Genomic DNA, 24,162 nt, shown 5'->3' on the forward strand with positions numbered 1-24,162 from the left:
CCATATGCACTTGCCATATGTACTCATTCCCTGCAGGGCTCATATTCTGTCTCCATTACTTTACAGAGGAACTGGAAATAAGAGACCTCCTAGGATTAGGAAATCAGGAATCCTAATTGTTGGTTTGCTATCCAGGCACATGAGCTATGTAAACACAGAAAATGAAATTGTTTTGTGGTATAAAGTGTTACAGATGGTTATGCATAGTCTACAAGTCTAGTAGGACACACGAGTGATTTCTGGTTTGACTATTTGCTCTGGACTCCAACATTTCCTTTAATTATGCACACTTTCTAAACACACATCACTTTTCCAATTGCACCAACAAAATCTGGCTGTAGTACAATCATTCTTCGTGTACAGTACTTCAGAACTTGATACTTTATGGACATTATTTTTGCTTTAAGTATACATTATATTGGGCTGACTGCACATATTCACAGATTCCATAAGTTGCATGTATTTCTGAGATGTAATTGTGTGTGAAAATGAAGTTTAGAATGCACAGGTATTCTATAGAAGGTTTCACTTCAGGTAATCTGAATCCTATCTTTACAGAAGCATTCTCTTGCTTAACAAGCTATTCTTGAAGCTCAGGATAACTGCTTTCCTACAATGCAGCATAAAAAGCCATTACAAAAATACCATTCTCTCCAGTGGCTCTTTTAGGAATGTTGCTGTGTCTGATGACTTTGGTTAATAGGTTCAGGTAGGGAGGGATTACTGTGAGCTGGTAGATCTAAAAAAGACTGCTGGCCTCAAAATAGCGGCTGCAATAAAACAAGCATTAGAGCTGAGCAGCAGAAAGACTTAAGCATATTTTTTTGACCCAGAGCATTTCCCCAGCATAGAAACTGAGGTAGCCTGTAGAGGAAGTGACAACTACAGTTGTGTGATACTAGTTGCCTCACTTCTATCCAGGCTTTCCCCCATAATCACCATTTAAGGCTCCCTTGTGCATGTTTCCCAGCAACCTGGCTATAGCAATACTCCCCCAGTCTACCCCATCACCTTGAAATATTCAAAATTTTACAGGACAAAAAGTATGCAAATCATAGGCTACAGATGAAAGGTGGCATACAAATAAATAATAATAATCACAACTGAGCAAAATTGTTTGATTTTGTCTATACTGGTTGCAGGCTGTACTGTTCCCAGAATCTCCTTTTGGTTTCACAAATATTAATCTCATTTTTGTCCTCAAAATCATAAGTTTTTCTCTCAAGGCTAAAGTGGACCTATATAACTAATCAGAAGACTGAAGCTGAATGTGTATTTATTAAATCTGTGGGGAACTACTTTGCGGTAAATATTCTTCCTAAGTTTACACATGTACTCCTGTAGGATTTTGTGGGAGGACGGGGGACGGGGACAGGACAATGGGATTTTTATTCTGCTTTAATTGTCTTCCTCCCATCAGCATCATGAGCAGTAATAGACACCAGCTATTGATGTCAATTAAGGACATCACTATGGAAGGGGGGAAATCCACTTGAGCTGGAAGTTACAAATTATTTCTCTATTGTACGCGTGCAAGAGGTTGAAGCTACCCAAAGAACTGAAACAGTACACAGCACTAGGAGTTGACCCAAGAGTTTAATTGGGATTTAAATAAAGGAAGATAAAGTTTTGTTATCCTGAAGCAACATCTATTGCATTATCTTTCAGTTAAATGACAATTCTACTTAGCCATTAAATTCCCTCTTTTCTGAAAATTCCTGTATGCTTCCAGAGGAAAAATGTTCATTTGGCTCTTTCCAGAGCACCAGACATAAAAATACCTGTAATGGATTGACAAATACTGAGCCACAACTATTGTAATTTGCTGTCAACACTAGCTCTATACCATCCTAGTGGTTAAAACGAAGAGGTTTTGACCCATAAGTAACATTATCACGGAGTATAGGGTGCGATATAGGCATGGGAACCTTGCACCACTTGTGTCCCTTGTTCCAAATGGGCCGCACAGATTTGATAGAGTATCGGGTAAGGTACCTGTGAAAAGAAGCAGAAAAGAGGTCATGAGTGACTCACAATTGAGAAAAGGTCTGACATTCAGGGGTTCTCAGTTTCATTTGTACAAGAGTGAATGCTGGGGCACTGTGAAGCATAGTGCAATAATCTTATTCTAATGGGTTTTTGACAAAAAGAAACTGAACATCTTGGAGCAAGTGGGCTGCATCTCATAGTTGTGACAGTGGGTGCAACTCACTGAAGCTGCACATACCCAGAGCTGCTTGACTCAGCAGCAAGGACCAGTGTAGCCTGTGACAGGATAAATGCAGCTCCTGTTCCCCTTCCCTACTAGCTGTTGTTATACAAGACTGGCTTGGGGCATGTACAGTGTTTCTGAATCATGATCACTCACCCTCTTCTCCATTTCAATATTTAAAATAGACACAGATACTGACTTAAGCCTCTGGCAGGTTCCAATTCTGACTGGCTATAGCTGGATGTCAGGTTTTTTTGACTGCATCAAAGGCCAGTTTCAAATGTATTCCTCCCGTTTCATCTTTTTGGGAAGACCCCAAGCTCTACAGAGTCATAAGCTGCAGGCACAAGACAACTACATAATAGGCCAGATTCATTAGAGAGTCTCCAAAGGAATTAAGTCTATTTTCCTAAGAAACTAGGTTAAGTTTTCTTTCTGCTTGGGAATAAGAATTTGGCAGGAGAACATATTTTCACACATGCCTATAAGAGACTATAGTGAGGCTCTTGTAGGATTCCGTTTGATTTGCTAGTGTTGGAAACAGAATCTGCAAAACAAAGAGGTACAGCTCGAAAACTGATGTTATGTGAGTCTGGTTGGCAGTGTCTGTCAACACCCTGGAAGCAGTATTCTGCACCAATTTCAGCCTCCATTTTCAAGGGCAGTCCCACATAAAGTATATTGCAATAGCCAAACCTGGAGGTTAACAAAGGGTGGATTATTGCAGCCATGCTTTCTCTGCTCAGGAATGGACACAGTTGGCAAGTCAGCCATATAGCTGAATGCAGGCACTGCTAGTCATTGTAGCCACCTGGCCTCCAAGTATAAAGGTAGATCAAGGAGTACCCCACTTACTCTTTCAAGGGGAGTGTAACCTATCCAGAACAGATTGTCTTTACAACTTCTGGACCCCAGAACAGAAGTCTCCCATTGCTATTGGAAATTGTCCTGGAACATTACTACTGTAATACTGAGCCTCCAATGCCCAACCCTCAGAGCTGTTTCAAGAGGTCAATTGTATCAAAGACTGCTGAGAGATCAAAGAGAATCAACAGGGTTGCACTCCCCTTGTCTCTTCCCTAACAAAGGTGAACAGTTAGGGCTACCAAGAAAGTCTTGGCACTAATTCTAGTCGTGAATCCAATCCAGACTGAAATGGGTCTAGAAAATGTGTCCTCCAAGCATGTGTGAAGCTGAGCCACCACCACCACCGTCTCCAGAACCCTGCCACAAAAGGGGATGTTAGCAACTGGGTGAGTTGTCCAACACTTCAGGGTGCAGAAAGGGCCTCTTAAGCAGGGAGCAAGCCCTGCCCAACCATTTAAAACAGCCTGACACACCAACTCAGGAGGCATTTACCACTCCCAGGACCCACCCTCTGGCTAGCTTTTATTAGTCTTGATTGGCAAGCCAAATACATTCAAGCAGCTTTCCCACATTCTCACAGAGATCATTTTTACCATAAGCAACTAGTATTTTGGTTTTCAATCTACATTAACACAATTGTCATTTATTTGTTTGCAAAACATTCTATACCACCAATCTTTTAAAAAGGTGGTAAACAACATGAAAGCCAACAATAAAATTGCATTGATAAAATACAGAATACTTCCTTAATCGATAGATCAGCCAAATGCATCAAAACAGCAGGGAAAGCCATTCTGTAAATGGTTTAGGGGTGCTGGTCTATCAGCATGGTGGTGGAGAACTACTGTTCTTCAGTGCAAGCAGTTGGGATTGGGGGAGGAGAGGAAGCAGGCTAGGTTCTTATGTAGTCTTGCAAGAGCACTAAAGCACTAAAAACATGACCACAGTGTAATATGCACCACTAGACCTTGGCTCAGTCCAAAACTGGACCAGATCTGCTTCTTCTCTGAAAAAAATGCAACACTGCTGAGCACACAACTCTCTGGTGAGCAGTAACATGGTCTTATGACCCCAGTATGCCCCCTCCATCCCTGTGGTTTGGTCATCCTGTCTTCGTTGCACCATGCAAATTTAGATGTTAAGTGCTCTGGGCAGATCCTAGTGTAATTTATTTGATCAGTGAAGTGCCGAGCAAGCATTGGGGGCCTGTAAAATGGTAATGAAATCTCAACAACACCAAGCAGTTATGGAACATACAAAAACCTCTCACATTAATCCAGCATTTTTCACAACAAAGGATCCCAAAGAGCTTTTCAAACCAAGTGAAAAAACAGACTGCATTCTGCATTCAACACTATCAAGCTTCAGAAACAAAACAGCTTCCAAAGTGAAGCTCAGCAATAACCCTCTATCCTCAGCACATGGCAGTAGCTAGTATTACAGGTCCATTAGTGCAGAAGCCACTTCAGGTACAAGTCAAAAAGATCAGCAGCAAGGAATTAGCAGAAGTATATTATGCTTTATGCAAAAGGAGCACCAATAAAATTTTTTTTTAATCAGCCCAACGCATTAACTCAAACCAGCCTTTGTGTTTAATTCTGGGCAGAAAAGGAGAAAGCTGGGTCTGTGGGGTCAATCTAGGAAGGACAACTGAAATTTAAAAGCTCTAGTTCATTCTGGAAATGCTCTACTGGTATTTCATTGAAAAGGCCAAACATCAATTTATTTCCCCCAAAGGCACTCAAGGTCGCATACACAGTTCTCTCTCGCATTTATTGCTGCAACAACCCCATAGGTAGATTATGCTGAGAGTGAGTGACTTGCCCAAGGTCACCCAGTGAGCTTCATGGCTGAGTGGGGATTTGAATCCTGATCCCCCATGGTCATAAACCCAATACACTAACCACTACACAACACTGGCTCTCCACTGGATTATAAATAAAATCCAGTGGAGACACTGCCTGTTCACTTTAACAGTTGAGGAGGATACCAATGTAACCTGCCAAACTTTTATAGGCATTTAATGGAGGAAAGGAGGCTGTTTGATAATAAATGATCTCACTGGAAGAGGAAATCTGGAGGTACACAAGCAATGAGAGGTAGTTATGTTGAAGTCAATAGCTTAAGACATCCCTCCATTTTCAATTAGAGCCTTGGGAGGCACACACTCCAATTCTGGGAAGGAAAAGGGATTTAGCAAAGGCCAAATTTTAAAGCTTTTATTGTTTTTCTTAAGCAGGTTAATCCAACTCTCTGGTCCAAGCCTGTGGCTTCTTTTGTGAACAGCAAGCCGACTGGGGGCTTTTCACTGTTAGCTGAAACAGACTTTTGGACATATGCCCTTCACGGAACACACTTTACTTTTACTACTTCAAACATGCTTTGTCCAAAACTAAAAAATGCCCCTGTTTATTTACTCCTTTTAACACTGATGATTTGGCATGGGAGAAAAACAAGCATTTCCCTCAGGCTGGAGGCAGTCTCTGCTACGCCAAGCATTCCCTCTTTGCCTAACCCCATTTCACTTTGGTGAAACTAATTTTCTGCAGAGGAATAGGGTTTCCACATGTCCCTGATTTCCAAATACAGTAATCAGTGGTACACTTGGCAATAAGAGAGATACTACAGTTCCTTTATCTCTTCTTTTCAAAAGTTTAAACCAAGCAACACCAGAAAAATCCAGGTTGATACTTGTGGGCATAAATTTTGGACAAAATCCCAAGGTGAGGCTTTTCCTGCTACAGGGAAAGGTGAGGTTACAGGGAACCAGGCAGAGGGCCTTCTCGGTAGTGGCGCCTGCCCTGTGGAAGGCCCTCCCATCAGATGTCAAGGAAATAAACAACTAGAGTGGTACCTCGAGTTACAAACGCCTCAGGTTACAAACACTTCAGGTTACAAACTCTGCTAACCTGGAAGGGTTACCTCAAGTTGAGAACTTTGCCCCAGGATGAGAAGGGAAATCGTGTGCTGGCAGCGCAGCGGCAGCAAGAGGCCCCATTAGCGAAAGCCCGCCTCTAGTTAAGAACTGTTTCAGGTTAAGAACAGTTTCAGGTTAAGAACGGACCTCTAGAACAAATTAAGTTTGTAACTAGAGGTACCACTGTATCTGACTTTTAGAAGACATCTGAAGGCAACTCTGCTTAGGGAAATTTTAAATGTTTGATCGTGTTTTTAATATTCTGTTGGGAGCTGCCCAGAGTGGCTGGGGAAACCCAAACAGATGGGTGGGGTATGTATGTACGTATGTATGTATGTATGTATGTATGTATGTATAAATAAATAAATAAATATCAATGACAGTAGTCAAGATTGTGATCCTGTTGATCCTAAATTGTCCAGCATCCATTGACCTTCAAAAAGCATGCTGCAATTACTTTCTATTGTTTTCAGAGAAGCACAGCACAAGATACAAATATGGTCTTAGTACATCCACTGATACAATGAGTATTACTTTTACCATCTACAGCAATTATGAATTTAACTTCATGCAAGTAAAATAGCTAGGCAACAATTGTTAGAATGTTGGACTAAGACCTGGAAGACCAGGGTTCAAACTTCCACTTGCCTATGAAGCTCACAGGCTATTCTTGGACCAGTCACCATATCTCAGTTATAAGCCCATCATAATACAACTACAACTGATCAGATACTATGTCTAAACTCAAGAGCATAAACATGTGAAAGCATGCTAATGCTTGCCAAATTGATTCTGATACAAAAGTGTCTAACCCCCCCCCCCCCGGTGCCAATTTTTATGAATGGTTCAACAAGGCTTGAAACATTATAATGGCATTAACATATAGTTGGTCTGCACCAACGTAGATGAACACAACAAAAACATTTTCAGGGGCCGCGAACAGCGGTTCCCAAACTGCGATTTGTGAACCACTGGTGGTCTGAGCTTTCATTCAGGTGACCCACAGCCTGTCTGTAAAAATACAATTTAAAATCATAAAGCACCTATCACAGTGCATTAAAATTGCTACAACAGGCAAAAAAATCCCTAAGTGGCCTGTCAAGATTCTCAGCAATTTTCAAATGGTCTATGGAGAAAAAGGTTTGGGAATCATTAACCTAGAAACTTATAGAAATCCTTGGAATGTGCAAATGCACATATTAACATTTGGTTTATGGAACTTTAGGAGTTTCTACACAGAAATCACATCTTTAAAAAAGTTTGCTATTAACCTTAGCCATTCCCATTCTGGGACAAACAATGAAAGGAGAAGGGCAGTCCAGCATTCTGTTGCCATAGGTATCTGGTCACTCACTGCAAGCTCATAAGCAGTACATGAACGCAACAGCGCTCTCCCCACTCATGTTCCCAGAAACTGGTATCCAAAGGCATACTATTTCCAACGCTGGAGGTAGTACAGAGCCATCATGGCTAGCCATTGTCAGTTTTATCCTTCATGAATCTGCCTAATCCATTTTAAAGTTGCTCAAGTGGATGGCAATCACTATAACTTGAGGTAGCAGATTCTGTAGTTAATGATTTGTTGTGCAAAGAATTTTCTTTTTGTGAGTCCTGAATCTCAACACTTTAGGTTCATCCATTTTTGCCACCAGAGCACCAGCAAGGGATGATGAGCACTTGTAGGGATCAGAGGGAAACCCCATCCCTCTGCCTCCCATCTATAGCTCTGAGCTATAGGCGTGTTGGCTTGCTCTACCTCCATTCCTGAAAGTGTGTAATAGGGAGAATGCTCTGAGCCCATAGTGCAAACCGACACACCGTCCTCTCCAGCCTGGAGCCGAGGATGGTAGGCAGAGGCTTGTTACTGCTGTTTACTTGCAACTGCCAAGTGCAGAGCAAAAACAATCTCAGGCTTCTGCCACAACTTTGGATTGGGGAGGGGATGGAATTCATCAACCTTCACTGGAGGAAACCTTGGACTCATCTCAGTCTCCAGAGCCTGGTTAAACACTCAGCATTGTGAATGGTGAGGGAGACTGTCAAACCCCATGAAAGTGAGAAGCAGAGCTGTATGTTGAGCTCCTTGGAAGTAAGGTGTGATATAAAATAAACTTAAGGTATCTCACTACAAAACTTTAAATGACCTCAGTCTGAGGTTTCATGTAGATGGTAATTCTCTGTGAGCATCTGGCTGCAAGATGTGTGTGGTTTGGGAGTTCTGGTTTGGGGGCTGGTGCTTGAACGATATGGCTTGCATTATAGATACAGCCTGAACTTTTCGTCATTTGGTCCTTTCCATTTCAGAATCACTTTTCTTGTTTTCAAGCAGATCATTTACCCCCAAGCCCAGTTGGTTGGTCAGTGCCATCTGATATCAGCCAGCTTCTTCCCACTGTCCCATGAGAGAGAACTCCAAGCCTTTGTACAGTCAGGGCACCAGGCCAGACAAAGACAGCTCAATGGGTTACTTATCTCTTTGCTTAGGGGGAACAATGAAAAGAATTTTGAGGGGGAAATGGGCATGGAAAGTGGCCTTCAGGTTAAAGTAACCATTTAACCATTACATGTAAAGCAGAATTTCCCATGAAGTCACACGCTCTGTATGCCTGACTTTCCATTCTGAGAAAATTAAAAAAGAAAAGAAGAAACCTCTTCCTGTCCTATTATGAGGTGGTAAGATGCAAAATTCTGAATGCTTGTGTGAATGAAAGAAAAGATCTGAGACACACAAACTCTAGTGGAGAAGTTTCTCAGTTCTGATATTTTTCAGGTAGCACTGACAGCTGCTCTCACAAGATCTGAACATGTTCAATATACAGTCTATAACGTTTTTAGACAACCATTTCTCATGAACTGTTATTTCTGATTAAGCTTTTTATGCCTTCTTCTCTCAGTACATATAAAGAAAAGGGAGCAGGAATACATCTTCCTACTGAACAATTTGTTCATATTGCAAATAAGGACATCGCAGAAACTCTGCCTATCAGACACAGGAGGGCAATTTTATTAAGGAAACAGCTTTCTGGGTCAATTCGTTTTAATGTATGGTGAGATCATTGGGGGGTGTTGTTGAAAGGAATGATTGGGTGGGGGACACACACACACTAATCAGGCATTTGCTTACTTTACCCCCTTTCAACTTTAATTAACTTTATTTTGGGAAATATATTCCTGTATATTAAAAGTGTGTTAATGGAACCACAATAAGACCACTCTTTTGGAAAAGTATCCAAGGTTGTTTTCTTGTGTTTGTGTGAAGGCAATCTAGTCAAGCTGTAACCAGTGGGACTCCATCAGTCAAGTCAGAGCCACTGCACAGCTTTTCTGTCACTTTTCCAATTCTTCCTTGGAGAAATATTCAGAACTCTATGGTGGTATTTCAGATGAAGGACCTGCTTGCTAACTCAAGCAAGCATGAGGAGCCTGCTGCATTTTCAAGGAGCTACTTTGATCACCATGGACAGAACAGGCTCAATGTGTGAGGCAAAGCCACCTGTGGAGGGAACAGATGTATCCATCTTTTGTTTCCTTTGTCTTTTGCTTGGAGAAGGGAAGCAAACTGAAAAGCCTGAACAAGCTATGCTAAAGGAAGCCTTGAGCTAAGAGATCTGGTGTTTCCAAAGAAAAAACATTATTTCTCCTATACTAAAGACCTTCAGTGGTCTGCCCAATTGCTCGAAGATGGCACTTCAAGACTTAGGAGCCCAAAGGCAGGAATGGCAGATGAGATGACCAAGAGGAGTAGAGAAATCAAAATCCCCAAAATATTGATCTTTCTTCACAGCAGGAAAATGTGTCTCTATTTCCTACTGAAGATCCTGTCACTTCCCCCTTTTAAACACTGTGATTTATGACATTGCAAATTACGTAAGTCTTACAGGTGGAAGCAAGAAGCACCGAAGTTGGAGGTACTTAAACAAGACTGCGGCAGAGCTGAACACGGCAACTTTCAAGCTTGGGGCCTGTACCTTAAACACAATTGCTTCTTTTGAAGCTGCTCTAAAGAAAATGGGACATGGCAGTTTGGACAGAGTGTCATGACCTAACCCCCCTAGGGCTGTAGAAAGGAAGTGGTTAAAAAGTCTCCTGTCCTTTGCATCACTGGCTGTTCCAGAGATCAACGTGGGAGGCACAGGTGGGGGTAGGCACAGAGCCAAACCCCTCAACACTGCTGTAGCGGTTGAGACATGGCAAGACTCCAAAAATGCAGAATTTTCTACCTCCAGCCGACAGAGACAATACCCTGATGAACTGGAGTAGCATTCCTAAAAAGCAGAACTCCAAGCAGCCCCCTTAAATATTAGTACCTACTTTCCTTTACTATCCCACCCTAATAATGCCTTCTGCACACTCAAAGATCAGCCCTTGTTCCTCCCTGGCTGCCTGGCTCTGTTGCCAGATCCATTTCTGGCTTTCTCCTTGAGCTCGCCACTCACCCCCATCTCTCCCAGATTCCTTCTGGGTGGTGGGAAAAGCAAAGGAAAGCAAGGACAGAAGATGAAGCAGGGATACCAAAACTAATGTCGTAGATGTGATGCCAGACAGAGCGACTACTCCTTTTGCCTATTCAATTTTGGAGGTGGGCAGGGGACTAGAATTCATCACTTCCTGCCTTCATCTAGTAGGCATTATTTCACAGCTGCTGTGAGTCACCATGGAGTTAATAAATCAATTGTGAAACTCGCAAGATACAGATTTGATATTCTGAAAGCAAAGCTGTGGAGCAGCAGGAGTCTTCCTTTTCAAACCTCAGGCATGTGCCACATTTAGACTCTTCCCCAATATTTGCACAGAACATGATCTTCAGAGAGAAACACTGGCCTATGGCACAACATCTTAAGAGAAATGGATTACCAAGGGCTAGGCCCACACTGCAAGAGGCATCTTGTGCTGAAAGCCTGGAGCCTCTGATTTCTCAAGCAACGTGCCTGTGGCCTTTAGTAACCCCACAGCTTGCTAATATGAACTTCATAAACTGCTTTGACATCTCCATGGAAACAGAAGGCGAGGTCATAAATAGGGGATTAGCACCTCTTAACACAGAGCAAAGCAAAAGAGGCAACAGGGGGTTTAAGTTCCCCCATTAAGGGGCAAGGGGCTGCTTGGCAAGGAGGGAGGGCAGGATGGAGAAGGAAGAGTGCGACAGAGGAAGGGCAAACCGCGGGTGAACTACAAACTGGAGACAAAAGAGGAACAGGCACAGGACAAAGAGGGCAACAAATCTAATGAGCTCCTCCTTCCTGTCCCGTCCACCACCCACTGCCAATACCTAGACAGCCTGTCTATTTCAAAGCTCACACCAGCACAGAAGACGGCAGCGACTGTTTTCCCCAGCTCCATTTTTCTTAAATGGCACTCAGCTCCTTCAAAGTTGACAGTAGGCAAGAGAATTAATGGGAGAGGGAGGAAAGATAAAGAAGGCACCTTCTCTCTCTCTCTCTCTCTCTCTCTCTCTCTCTCTCTCTCACACACACACACACACACACACACACACATTTTACAAGGTCAATATAAGCAGGTTCATTTGAGTGAAAAAAATGAAGAATGGAAATATCAACCTGTCTGCAGCATTTCTCAAACTTATCCCCTGCCCATGTCTTAAGCCCTCAATATCTCATGTCTGCTCCAGTTCACCTCAAGCACTTGGCAACCAGGCCTGCACCAGTCAGCAACTGGCAATTCCACTCTTTTCATTCAACAAATCCAGTCACATTATCACCAACATAGCATAAAGAGGCTGCTTGCACTCTCTCCTCCCCAGGGCTAGAAAGGTTTGCTCCCCATTTTGAGAGATGTTACATTATAAGGTCTGGCTCATGAATAAGTTTGTGGCCTTTACTCCATGCATTCTAATTCTGAAAACAACACCACCACCCCTGTTTTCAGAGGAAAACTGACCTGTTGAGCTTTGGTTTCTTGTTTTTTGGAACAAAACCTTCAGGAAGTTTAGGTTTATGATTTGGCAGCAAACCTGAAAATTGGGGTCGGGGAGGGGGAGAGATTGAGATGTCAGTTTGAGTAGAAAATGTATGCATAAGATCACAGCTAAAGTACATACACACCCACCCCAGAGTGGGATGCCATAGGCTATTCTATGTTACATACTAATCTCCAAATTATTATTATTATTTAAATAGAATTATATTTTTAAAATGCTAGTTTTAATGTATGTATGTGTTTGTTTTTGCTTAAAATATTGTAAGTTGCTTTGAGTTGCCATAGCAAAAAAGTCACTAACACATTTATTAATAGATACCTCACTCAGATTCCATCTATTCACCAAAGTACGTCACCAAAACTGACCAGAATTTTCAAGTTTCTCTCTTAGTCCAAAACTAAAAGCCTCAACATCTCACTGTAGCAGTGTTTTTCTTTTTCCTCAAAAAAGAGATCTGTTTGACATACTGCAAAATAACTGCAACCTAACTGGTTTCTAGACTCCCTGTATGTATCAAAATGCTGCCGATGGTAAATCTCTAGCCATACTGGGCAACATTCCAATATAGAAAACAGGAGTCTGTTTCCTCTGTGTCCTCCTGAATGGTTTATTTCACACACAGCATATGGGAGCCTGCCTAGTATTAAGGTCAAAGAACATCAGGAGAAGAGGGGCAGTGGGGAGGCTCCTGGCAGCTCTGCTGCTGTTTCGCTCTGTTATACCTGGAGCACTAACAGGATTCAAAATCCAAACAATCAATGGGCTCTACAATGTTACACCACTGCCTAGCTAGCCTAACTCATTGTGAGTTGTCATATGCATCAAAAGAAGGGTTTAATTAACCAGTAACAGGTAGCCATTAACTACTCAGAAAATCATAGTTGGACTGACACTCTGTGGCATTGCAAAGTAGTAGCCTGGGAAGCATTCTTAAGAAGCAAGGAAACCAGGATGGGCAAATCCTTCTGATCATAACATTATAGGGTCGCTGAGTCCCAGTTATCTTTGGCAGCCCAGTCTTTGCATGTAATGCATTCCAACACAAGGAAGCCTCAAAAACTGAAGTTAGCTCCCAAACAAAACGAGTTACCTGCTCGATGAGCCATTTTCACACACACTTCAACCTTTCTGTGCTCTTCCGTACAGAGGCCTGTGACTCTCCTGGGCAGCATCCTTCCCTCAGAGGTTATGAATTGACTGAGCAATAAAACATCCTTTAGAAGCAAAGAGAAGGGAAAAACCCAATCAACACCAGAGCATGAATGACATAATACCTGCAAAGTGATGTTTGAGCCAAAGCTTCCGAAAAGCAAGAGAGATTAGCAGTCTTTGATGTTTCTGCACAAACAGCTCCTACAACACTATCAGACGTTTCCAAGGCGCTTTGCTCTATCTACTGGACTAAAAACCACTCCCTCTAACTTGCCATGGAATGCAGAGGATGGAAAAAGGGAAAGACAGTGTCATTTCAGTAGTGCAAGTAACACTGCAAAAGAGGAATCATAAAATAATCTGAGCCTGAGCATGCCCATGTCAGTTACAAATTGGTTTCCATCCTGAAACATGGCATTTTTTATTTCTTATTTATAAAAGTTAAACCTGCCTGCTTAGTGTTATTTGTGCCTCTATAAAATGAAGAATCCAAAACATCACAATACCCTCCAGAAGAAAAATGTTTTGCACCTTGTTTGGAAATATATCCATGGAGCAATATTGCAACCCTACCTCAGAGGACATTCCAGAGCTTTCAACCAATATCTTGTGGCAAAATGAATAACATACAGTAGTTCTTTAGTGGAGCTGGAATAATAGATAGAAATTTTGCTAAGAGGAACATTATTTTAAAAGCTATGTTGAGTTGAGATGAAAGAGCAGGATTTAGGTAACTTAAAAGGCTAACTTGCACATAACTACATCAGCATGGGAGCTGTTTCCCCATGAATTCTTCCCATGCTGCACACAATAATTTTTTTTATTTATTCAAGCCAAAGGGAAGTCTACTACAGGCAAATAGATAGAATTGCATAAAATAACAATATCCTTAAAAACAGACAACAAATCACTCTTTAAAAAGTTACTAATAGCAGCAGTGATAGAGTCTCTCCTCCTCCAAATGCCAGCTGAAAAATATGCTTCTTAATTAGTCACCTAAAATATATAGAGAAACAGGGCCAGATGCACCTCAGTAGGGAGGTAGCTACACATATGAGGAGCTACCACTACACAGTTGGCACCAATTCTTGAGGTTTTCTGCACCCATTGAAGGCCCATCTGTTTCCTTAGGCATTTGCTAAACATTAGCACTTCGGTGGATTTTGTATTTTTCTCTTGCTCTTGCTCATTAAGATGCGGTATTCTTTTTATCATTGCTATGTTTCCTTTTATGTTGTTGATTGAATTTTAATGTACCCTGCACCAAAACTGCCTCCGCAATGAAGGGTGGGAAATAAATATTTTTAAATAAAATAAACACTGTAAACAAGTTTACTTCTTAGGGAACTGGGATGGGAGTGGAAGCTGCTTGAAAAGCCAACAGTCAGCTCAAATAATATGCACACCACCCACATGAGCAGTCACTTTGCCCAAGTAAGCTGTTTAATATCATTGGATTGACTCCTTGTTACAAAGTTTTGCAACAGTGTAATGTATGAAACAGCCCTGGGCCACCTCAAATGACCTGGCATTTGGGGACCAGGATGAAGCTTTCAAAGATCTAGGATTACAGCACACGCTCTTACATGTATTATTTTTGAACTGTATTAGCTTGTAATGCGAATTCCAAATCTTGTGTTTTTTGCAAAATGATAGCCATTTCCCCCCCTTCTGCCTTACACACTGTCTGGTTTACAAGAATTAAAAAAATAAATAAATTTAACTGGAGTTGGAGAACTACCTAACAGCAATAGTAACTCTGAGCTATGTAAATGAAGGTTGTTTTAAAAGATTTGTGATCTGGGTATTCATTTGGACCTAGTTGGTGTATTTGCCAAGTTTAATTCAATAAGCATCTCCTTATGAAAAAATATTTAATACAATGGTTTTAAATGCAAAAATAAAAATAAGGGTGCTATCCAAACAAGGACTTCTGTTAGTGCAAATAAGTTTGGCTGCACAACTGAATTTCCGCTTCCTGCACCCCTTTAATCTGCTCTGGGTCCCCCCCCCCCATGCTCTGTAGCAGATTTAGGGGCATGAGGGGTGTAGTGGGGAGAGGAAAAAGGCAAGTTCCACTGTGGAAATGGAAATCCTTGCATTAATGGAACTATGTCCTATTGGAGAGATGTTGTTTGTAGATGACACAGCTTTGACAGGGCACTCTGAGGAAGCTCTACAGAGTCTCATCAACTGTTTTGCCCAAACCCACACGGAGTTCAGCCTTAGCATCACCCTGATGAAGACCAACATCTTGGGTCAGGACATTGCCAGTACTCCACGCATCAGAATTGGTGACTACTTGCTTAAGGTGGTAGACAATTTTGTCTATCTCGGCTCCACCATAACCAGCAACCTCTCCATCGATGTTGAGCTGGACAAGCATATTGGCAAGGTGGCTACAGCAATGTCTTGCCTCTCCAAAAGGGCACAGGAGAATGTGATGCTAATGACCAACACCAAGATGAAGGTCTACCAGGCTTGCATGTGGAGCACACTGCTTTATGGTAGTGAGACATGGGCAACTTACACCCATCAGACATGATGCCTCAATGCCTCCCACATGCACAGTGTCAGGAAGATTGTGGGCATCATGTGGCAGGACAGAGAAACAAATATAAGTCCTCCCAAGTCCACATTCCCAGCAGGTTGGCAGATAATCTATGCTGGCTTGGTCATGTCCACAGAATGGAAGGTGGAAGCATCCCCAAGAACATGCTCTACAGGGAGCTGGCTTCAGGCACCAGGCCATTGGCAGACCAACTCTGCATTACAAAGATGTCTGCAAATGTGACATAAAAGCTGGCAATGTGACATGAAGGCTGGCAACATCAACCCCACCACGTGGGAATCCCTTGCAGACAACCGCAGTGCCTGGAGACAGGCAGTCAAATTGTATTTCCATAGCAGTGACCAGAGGAGAAATGACCACTTGAAGGTGCGCAGAAAGAAAAAACGCCATGGTGTATCTGCATCAGCAGACACCTTCATCTTCCCCAGCTGCAACAAAAAATGTCTCTCCTGTCTCTACAGCCACAGCAGGCACTGTGACTCTTCAACAGTTTGACTTCACCCGCAAAGGCATATACTTTCATTGCCTCTCGAGGCAGACATATGCCAGGCAAATTCTGTTAAGCCAGGTGGTGCAGCAAGTGGCTGAAAACTCCACAAACTTTATACAACCCAATTTCTCTCTTTTATTTTTTTAAAATTAACATTTGTACCCCATTCTTCAAATCCAGAGAATCATCAGAACAACTTGCAAGATTTAAAATCCATAGCACTAAACATTGAGATAAACACATAACGGACAAAGAGCAGAATTCAATCTCATTGACAAAAGGCCTGGGGAAATAGATTCCTTTGGGAGCTGATGAGAGAAACTTGGCACCAGACGAACCTTCCAGGGGAGAGAATGGTGAAGTTGGGGCAGCATCACTGTAAAGGCTCTGTGGTCCTCACTAGTTACAGTACCTTGGCAGTAGCAGAATCTGATGAAGAGCCTCTAAAGCGGACCTGTGAGAAAGGGTCATGTGGGAGAAGGGGGCCCTTAAGTACCTGGGTCCTGTGCCAACTGTATGTAGAGCGAAGTACTGTATTTTTCGCCCCATAGGACGCACCTAGTTTTATTTTATTTTTTTTGGGGGGGGGGGAATAAAGAAAAAAAAAATTCCCCCCCCCAGGCACGGGGCTGGCGCGGGGGAAGCCCGAGCTTCACCCGACCCCAGCCCCCAGAACAGCCTGCTATCCGGAAGCCTAGGGAGCCGCGCCGGTCTCCCCAGGCTTGCGGAGAGCTGCGCGAAGCTCAGGCGTGCTCTTCAGCGCCCCCAGGCTTTGAAATGCAGGCAACTCTGCGCAACCCTTGGGAGCCCGGCGCGAAGTTGCGCCGGTCTCCCAAGGGTTGCGTAGAGCTTCCTGAAGCCTGGAGAGCGAGAGGGGTCGGTGCGCACCGACCCCTCTCGCTCTCCAGGCTTCAGCGAAAGCCTGCATTTGCCCTATAGGACGCACACACATTTCCCCTTCATTTTTGGAGGGGGAAAATGTGTCCTATAGGGTGAAAAATACGGTACTTAAAAAAAGAATACGAAGGCAGAAACTCTGTCAGGTAAATGGGATCACTATGGGGTTTAGTCATGCTGCTGCTCTCCTCAACATGCCCTCTGGCTTCTCAATCTTTAGTAGATCAGTGCCTGCACATTTCTCTTAAAAATGGAAGCTGGACTGCATGCATATTTGGCATTATGAGACTGCATGCATATTTGGCATATATGGACTGTATGCATATTTGGCATTATCAATATATAGAATAAGACATTGTCCAGACGTAAGATAAGATGTTGAAGCTAGCACTCTTAAAAAGCACATCAACAGAAGTTTTAGAACACTTGCCAAGATGACTTTTGTAGCACTGCTATCAGGCTATTCAGAGAGCCAAAAACCACCTGCCCTCCTTCAATATTTAATTTTATTTATTAAACTAGTATCCTGACTTTCTTCTTTTTTTTTTAAACATAATTTTTATTAACAGGCCAATCCAATCACATTATTTCCAAATCATATTACTTCCAAATTATACAGCCAGATTTTTAAATTTTGTTGGGGGTACCCTTACATCAAGCTCCGAACGAGAATCAAAACATCACTTCTGTTACTGCTTTTATCAAACGGTTCTATCCAGGTCTGTCCAGATAGTCTCTTTATTACTTCTTCATCTTCTTGTTGTTATCATGTATTCCTTTCTTTGCAATCTCTGATAGTCTTCACAAGCAGGTTAGGAACAAACAACATCTGCATGGGTTTTGCACACTCCAAAAGTCATATCTCATAAGGACAGCTGCCATTCCTCCCCTTCTTCAAAAATTCATCCTCGGTCCGTCCTATTAATTTTCCCAAGCTTGTCACATATATCACAAAGGGGCTCTGCCAGGTTATCACATTCAATCCATCATTTACATTCCAATGACCCTGGTCCTCCTCCCCTCATCTTTCTTTGACAAGCCTGTCTTAGCAAGACGCCATTAAAAACTGCGTCATAGAATTTTCCTCCGCACTCCATATTTACCAGTCCTCTCTTCAATCAATAATTCACTCCACACAGCTCTTAAATTCTTGCTTGCAATTAGTAAAAGGCGACGATTCGTCTCTCTGGGGTGGAGGTTTATAAATACTCACATGAGGTAAAGAAAATAAAAGTTTTTTCCTCCACCCCCCCTCTTTTTTCGCTCCGCACATACCAGTCTCGTAATGGTGGTTCATCGCTTGATTTATTTGTCTCCTCCCGTCGCTCCAAACACAGAGATGCATTAATCAGCAGCCTTATCTCTCGAACTTTGCTTGATGTAAGTGCTTCAGCTTCATTCCAATTATATATTTCCAATTATATTTTCGAGCTGAAGCGAAACAGGGCGCTGATTGGAGACAGCGTCAGGAAGCACCGAACCCACCGAGGGCTGATGCCAAATGTCCTGCACCCCCTTCTTTCGAATCCGGGGGTGCATTATGGACGTCCCCCCATCTCCTGGGGGGGGGGTAGGAAGATTGCATACTTCCCATAGCAGCCTCTTTATTACTTCGTGTGGGTCGGAGAGATGTTATTGTCGGCCATCTTCCAATGCGCCACCTGGTGGCCCCCCGTATCCTAACTTTCTTCTGAAAAGAGCCCAGTGTAGCAATCATCAAATGTTAAAACAGTGAAATGCAAGTGTGATGTAGTGTTGGGACTAGGATCTGGGAAACCAGGGTACAAATCCCCACTTGTCCACGAAGCTCACTAGGTGACCTCAGGCCAGTCACCACCGCTCAGCCTAAACTACCTCATAGGACTGCTGTGAAGAAAAGACGAGGAAGGGGAGAACCAGGTATGCCACCGTGGAGAAAAGGGGGGAAATAGATAGATAGATAGATAGATAGATGATAGAGATAGTCATACTTACCCCCACTTGAAAAAAAATCTCCATAGAAGTGCTTAGAAACTTGTTGCACTGCTCACTTTATCAATCAAGTATCTTTCTTCAGAACAATGTAACTAGTAGTTTGAAAATTTCCTAGTTACTTTGGCCTTTACCTGAAAGTTTCAGCAGCAAGAGATGGATTCAGCCTGCCAGAGATGGATTGTAATCTGCAAGGTCCCATCAGCAAACATCTTAAGAGACCAACTTAACTAGTGGGTGTATAGTTACCAGTTTGTTTTGAGAGGCGGTGCTGACAGTGCTACACCCCAATGACTGCATGTAAAGTGAACTCACTTCCATGGAGGGAACTTAAAGAAGAGTTCAGCACAGGGTGCCTCAGAGGCACAGGCCTCAGTTCAGTTACACAAACTGTTTGGGAGCAGCAGAAGTCAGTGGCAAATTTCATGCTGCCCAGAGCAGCTAGCATAATTTACATGAAATATGAGAAGATTTTAGTAAGTCCTATGCCTATTATGTTCAGGTTCCTTAATGTTCCTGTGCCTTTCTAAAATGCAACACTGCTCATGTGACATTTTAAAAATAGGGAGCAGAAAAAGGCGCTGTTTCTTTATCTCAGTTGTCATCAACAGATTGGGCTCGTTTCCAGTTTCTGTTTGACCAAATAGAGGCAGCAACTAATCTGCTTCTCACTTGCAAAATGTCATTTCAAAACAAATCAATTAGGTCCCACCCATTTCCAGCCATGAAAATTGTACCCTAAGCCATTTGGCTTAAGAAGGCTGCTTGTTAGCAAAAGGTCACAGCAACTTCAGAAAAGTCCCAAGTGCAACAGGGACTCTCCCACTAGCATCATCACATGGATTTATCTAAGCAACAGGGACAATGAAGAAAGATACAGTCAGGTTTTAGGGCACAGGAGAAACAAACAAGAATGTAAAAGGGTTAAAGGAGAGAAAGAGAATTCTGGCAGATTTGCACACTGCCGTCATGTTCCATGAAATTAACATTTTGTGCTAGTGGGCAGCCAAGACTGCAACCACAGATTTGCTTTAATCACTGGACAGCTCCTGGGAGAGGCTGAACCCAGATTCCCACCCCTGTAATCTGTAGGATCTGATGAAAACAACTTGGATTGAATTAATTTGAGGCTAATAAGCAAATACTGCAGTTCTGTCTCTGCTTTGTGCTGCCAAAGTGAGATGACATTTACTGCATGATCAGACTAATCATGTTCCAAGGGAGAAAAGAGGAAACATGTTTTGCCTTCACCTCCATAGGGTATTTGATTTCTCCCACTAGGTAAACAAACTCCAAAGTGAACAACACATTTTCTGGATTTAGAGGTTCACTGGAACAGTGGAAGGAACCAATACCTGAGGCCACCTGGAGAACTGACAAGTGTTAATAATCTGACTGAACACCATCAGAATCTGAGCCAGGGTCTGTTTATACAGCCAACACACTCTTATCTTAGAACACATACTATCCCATCCCCTTGGGTTGCAAAAGATCTGCTGCCTCCAAGTTCTCCTCTGGTACTTCAAGCTATCAATTTAAAGGGTTTTTGCTGTCTAAGGTTTCCACGTTCTAAATCTCCCAATTTCCCAGTGAAAAAAAATATCTGTTTTTATTTCCAATCCTGTAAGAGTGAAATAAATAACAAACCTAAAAGAAGCAAAAAATTAACATCAATATAGCCCTTCAAAGTCTTTTTACTGTAACCCTTACAATCACCCTATAAAGGTGATTAGTATTACTATCCAGTGGAAGCTGAAAGAGTGGCTTCATTAAAGGCCACCCAGTGAATTTATGGCAAAAGGGAGATTCACAAGAGGTCATTAGCAGCTTGTCAAAACAGTTATGCCTGGAATGAACTCTAAATTTTCACCCCAAATTTAGTTTGCAATCCCAAGTCATTGCATTCACATTACAACACCAGATACATATATTGCCTGTTATGATAAAAAAGCCAATGAGAAAAAAACTGCAGAGAAATGCAAAATTTGAATATCTGAAGGTATGTTAAAGCATAGAAGGTCATATTTTGTAATGTTGACTCTAAGCCTGCAAATCTATCTATTTCACCTTTCAACAGAAGAATAGCACCAGCTGGGTTCTGAAATGTCAAAATCATACCATCAGCTTAAAACTAACCCTGCTCCGCACATGCTATGAACTGGAGAGGAGTCTGGCAGTGCACTCAAGAGTGAGACTAGGAGGTCACATCTCTGCAGATCTCTATGAAGGTTTGGCTTGGGGACCAGCTGCTTGCCAACATGAGAACATAGGAAGACCCCCCCCCTTTTTACATTACATTTATATACCACCTTTTCCTCCAAGGAGCTCAAGGTGGTGTACATCATCCTGTTTTCACAGTGGCCAACCAGATGCCTGTGGGAAACATGCAAACAGGACCACAGCACAAGAGCAATCTCTTCTCCTATGGTTTGCAGCATCAGGATGAGAATTTGCAACTCCTTGGAAGCAACACGACTACAGTGGGCTTGTCCCTGTTCAGCTCAGGCAAGTACAGCAGAGCACTTTCCCCACCCAAGAACTTCTGGATGGAACATCAACCTTGACATGGCTGGCTGATTTATTAAAAGGCAGTAATCGATAGAGACTCCTCAGTGGAAAGGATAATACTTTGAACAAAAAACATATTACTGAATCACGGCATATGTCTGCAGAAGCAGCAAGTCTTTATGCCTTAGCCCAGAAAGTAGAGGAAATACTATTTGTCACCCTGTGAAGTTTGGTCCAAATACAATCTAGCCCCTGAATGGGAAACTAACAGGAGGAACACACACGACAGATGCAAACACAAAAACTTTTCTATACATAACCAGTTAGGTATTTAGGATTTTACAAAAAGAATTATGTTTAAAGCCATAATCTTTGAGGATTCAGCAGCATTAATTAACATGGGCAAGAGCTGGTATTCCATGCTAAGATGGAATCTACTGAAAATTCAGCTATAAGAGATCCTATACTGTTGTTGGCATCTGTCTGTCTTAGGAGACAATGGAGGAGTGCGCCTTTGGGAGTGAGGTCAAGCTGTTGGAAGGTTGCAGAGCCTGCTGTGGCTGTAGAGACCAATGTGAGAGAGACATGTTTTGTTGCAGGTGGGGGAGATGAAGGCGTCCAGTTGTGCTATTGCAGATACACCATGGCGTTTCTTCTCTCTGCACTCCTCCCAGTGGTCATTCCTCCTCTGGTCACTGCTATGGATACACAATTTGACTGCCTTTCTCCTGGCACTGCAGTCACCTGAAAGGGATTCCCACATGGCAGGGTTGATGTTGCCAGCCTTTAAGTCACATTTGCAGACATCTTTGTGTTGGTCTGCCAATGCGCTTAGTGCCTGAAGCCAGCTCCTTGTAGAGACACGTCCTTGTGGATCCTGCCATCTTCCATTCTGTGGACATGACCAAGCCAACGTATATGTTGCCGAGACGGGAATATGAACGTGTGGGCTTGGGCGAGCACATCTTTGTCTGGAATTCTGTCCTGTCATGTGACACCCCATATTCCCCTGCTGTAGCGCATGTGGAAGGCATTGAACTGCCGCTCCCAATAGTTGTAAGTTGCTCACGACTCACTTCCATAAAGCAGCACACTCAACATGAAAGCCTGGTTCCAATACTAAATCTTCAGAGTAACTGCTGCCTTAATCAGTACAAATAGAGTATTACAAAACTTCTGAAAAAATGTTTGGCCAGCAAAGGAGGTTCAGCAGTTGTTGAGGGTCAATCAACAATGCTTCCTAATATACCCTAGTTGTCAACTCAGCAGACTGATGGTTACTTTGGGATCCTCTCAGTCACCCTTAGCAATGACACAGCCATCTTCTATTGTTCAAGCCTATATTAATTATTAAAGACAAGAAGATCACCTTCCCTAATATTATTTTTCCATGTAAGGCAGGCCGATTTGACAAAATAGACAGGAGTTATGTGTCTGGACATGAGATGAAGCTCACCAGACAACCTTGGCCAATTCATTATCGCAGCCTAAAAGTGCCTTACAGGATTGTTGTGAGGATGAGTTAAGAACTGTATACCGTTCTTAATAAGAGTGGATGCCAAAAAATAGCTTGACAGTACTGGGTAAAAAACAGGCCTGCCAGATGTCTCTTGTTTTAAGGGAATGCCTTGTATTATCAGAATGCACAGACATAAAAAATAATGGGTTCTCTTAGGACAGACACTTCTCCCTTATTTTTGTCTTACTAACCTGTAAGTGCAGTAGGAGGCAAAGAATTTTTTGGAACTAACTATGGCCTACAATATCAGATCAGCTGCTCTGCAGTGATGTTTGTGTACTTTGCTTTACAATTGCTTTGAATTATCTGTTCATTTAACATTATGTTCTTCGAGATAATACACTTGATCTGAGCTTCTCAAAAGCAAATAGCAGCTTCAGAGAAGCTATTTTTGTTGGGCCTATGACAGGGGAAGAAGAGGGTAAATTTTCCCCACCCCCAACAGCCCCAGTGCTGACATAACTCCATACAACTACTATTTGAGCTTAAAACAAAATACATGTGACATTAAGCCATGTGTTTAAGGTCATATAGTGCCTGGCCTTAACACTTTCAATGTGGCAAATGTCATGATCACTTCCTAAACTTTTGATTTTGGCCTGTCATTTTCCATTATTTCCACACAAGCCTCCTCAGCCCTTTGAGTTTCTAAAAATGACTCAGTGGAGCAGTATCTTAGCAAAACCCCTTGGGATTCATGTATTCCAGACCTGCTAATTAACTCCATGTCTCTACTGTTTCCTTACCTGCTTTCTTGAAAGCTCATTAACAAGGTCATCACCACTAAATTGTTTATCTCTCCTTTTCAATTCCTTATTTTTCTTGTTTCCCCTCTTTATTAGTGAGCCAGCCAGCCATTCACAAACCATTTATTTTCCTCCAGATGCATTTCTGTCTCTAGTCTATTAATCCAATTGACATTAGCTTATTCTGCAGCTATGGCTTCCTTATCTTTAATGGTGTGCTCTTGTCTGGTTCTCTTCCTTTCCATTTCCAACATGGTATTGCCTGCCCCTTGTCTATTCCAGACTTGGAATAACCTTTGGAAAAGCAACTTTTGAGAGTGCAAACATTGTTGCTCATATTCAATGGTACTTTCATTTGCTTATTTTTCTCTCC

General features: G+C 42.4%; 1 protein-coding gene across 3 annotated transcripts in view; it reads right to left on the bottom strand.

The window, feature by feature from the left end:
• Positions 1-1,577: 1,577 nt before the first annotated feature.
• MRPS18A (mitochondrial ribosomal protein S18A) overlaps positions 1,578-24,162 on the bottom strand; it is a 31,800-nt gene continuing 9,215 nt past the window's right edge. For all 3 annotated transcript variants that reach the window (XM_081856100.1, XM_081856098.1, XM_081856099.1), the window contains exons 4-6: positions 13,025-13,148; positions 11,895-11,967; positions 1,578-1,995 (exon numbers count right to left, since the gene is read on the bottom strand). In XM_081856100.1, coding sequence (XP_081712226.1) covers positions 1,851-1,995; positions 11,895-11,967; positions 13,025-13,148 — 342 coding nt within the window. In that variant the 3' untranslated portion in view covers positions 1,578-1,850. The remainder of the gene's footprint in view (positions 1,996-11,894; positions 11,968-13,024; positions 13,149-24,162) is intronic.

The sequence above is a fragment of the Podarcis erhardii genome (assembly GCF_964252035.2).
Source record: "Podarcis erhardii genome assembly, chromosome: 3".
In the NCBI taxonomy this organism is placed as follows: Eukaryota; Metazoa; Chordata; class Lepidosauria; order Squamata; family Lacertidae; genus Podarcis; species Podarcis erhardii.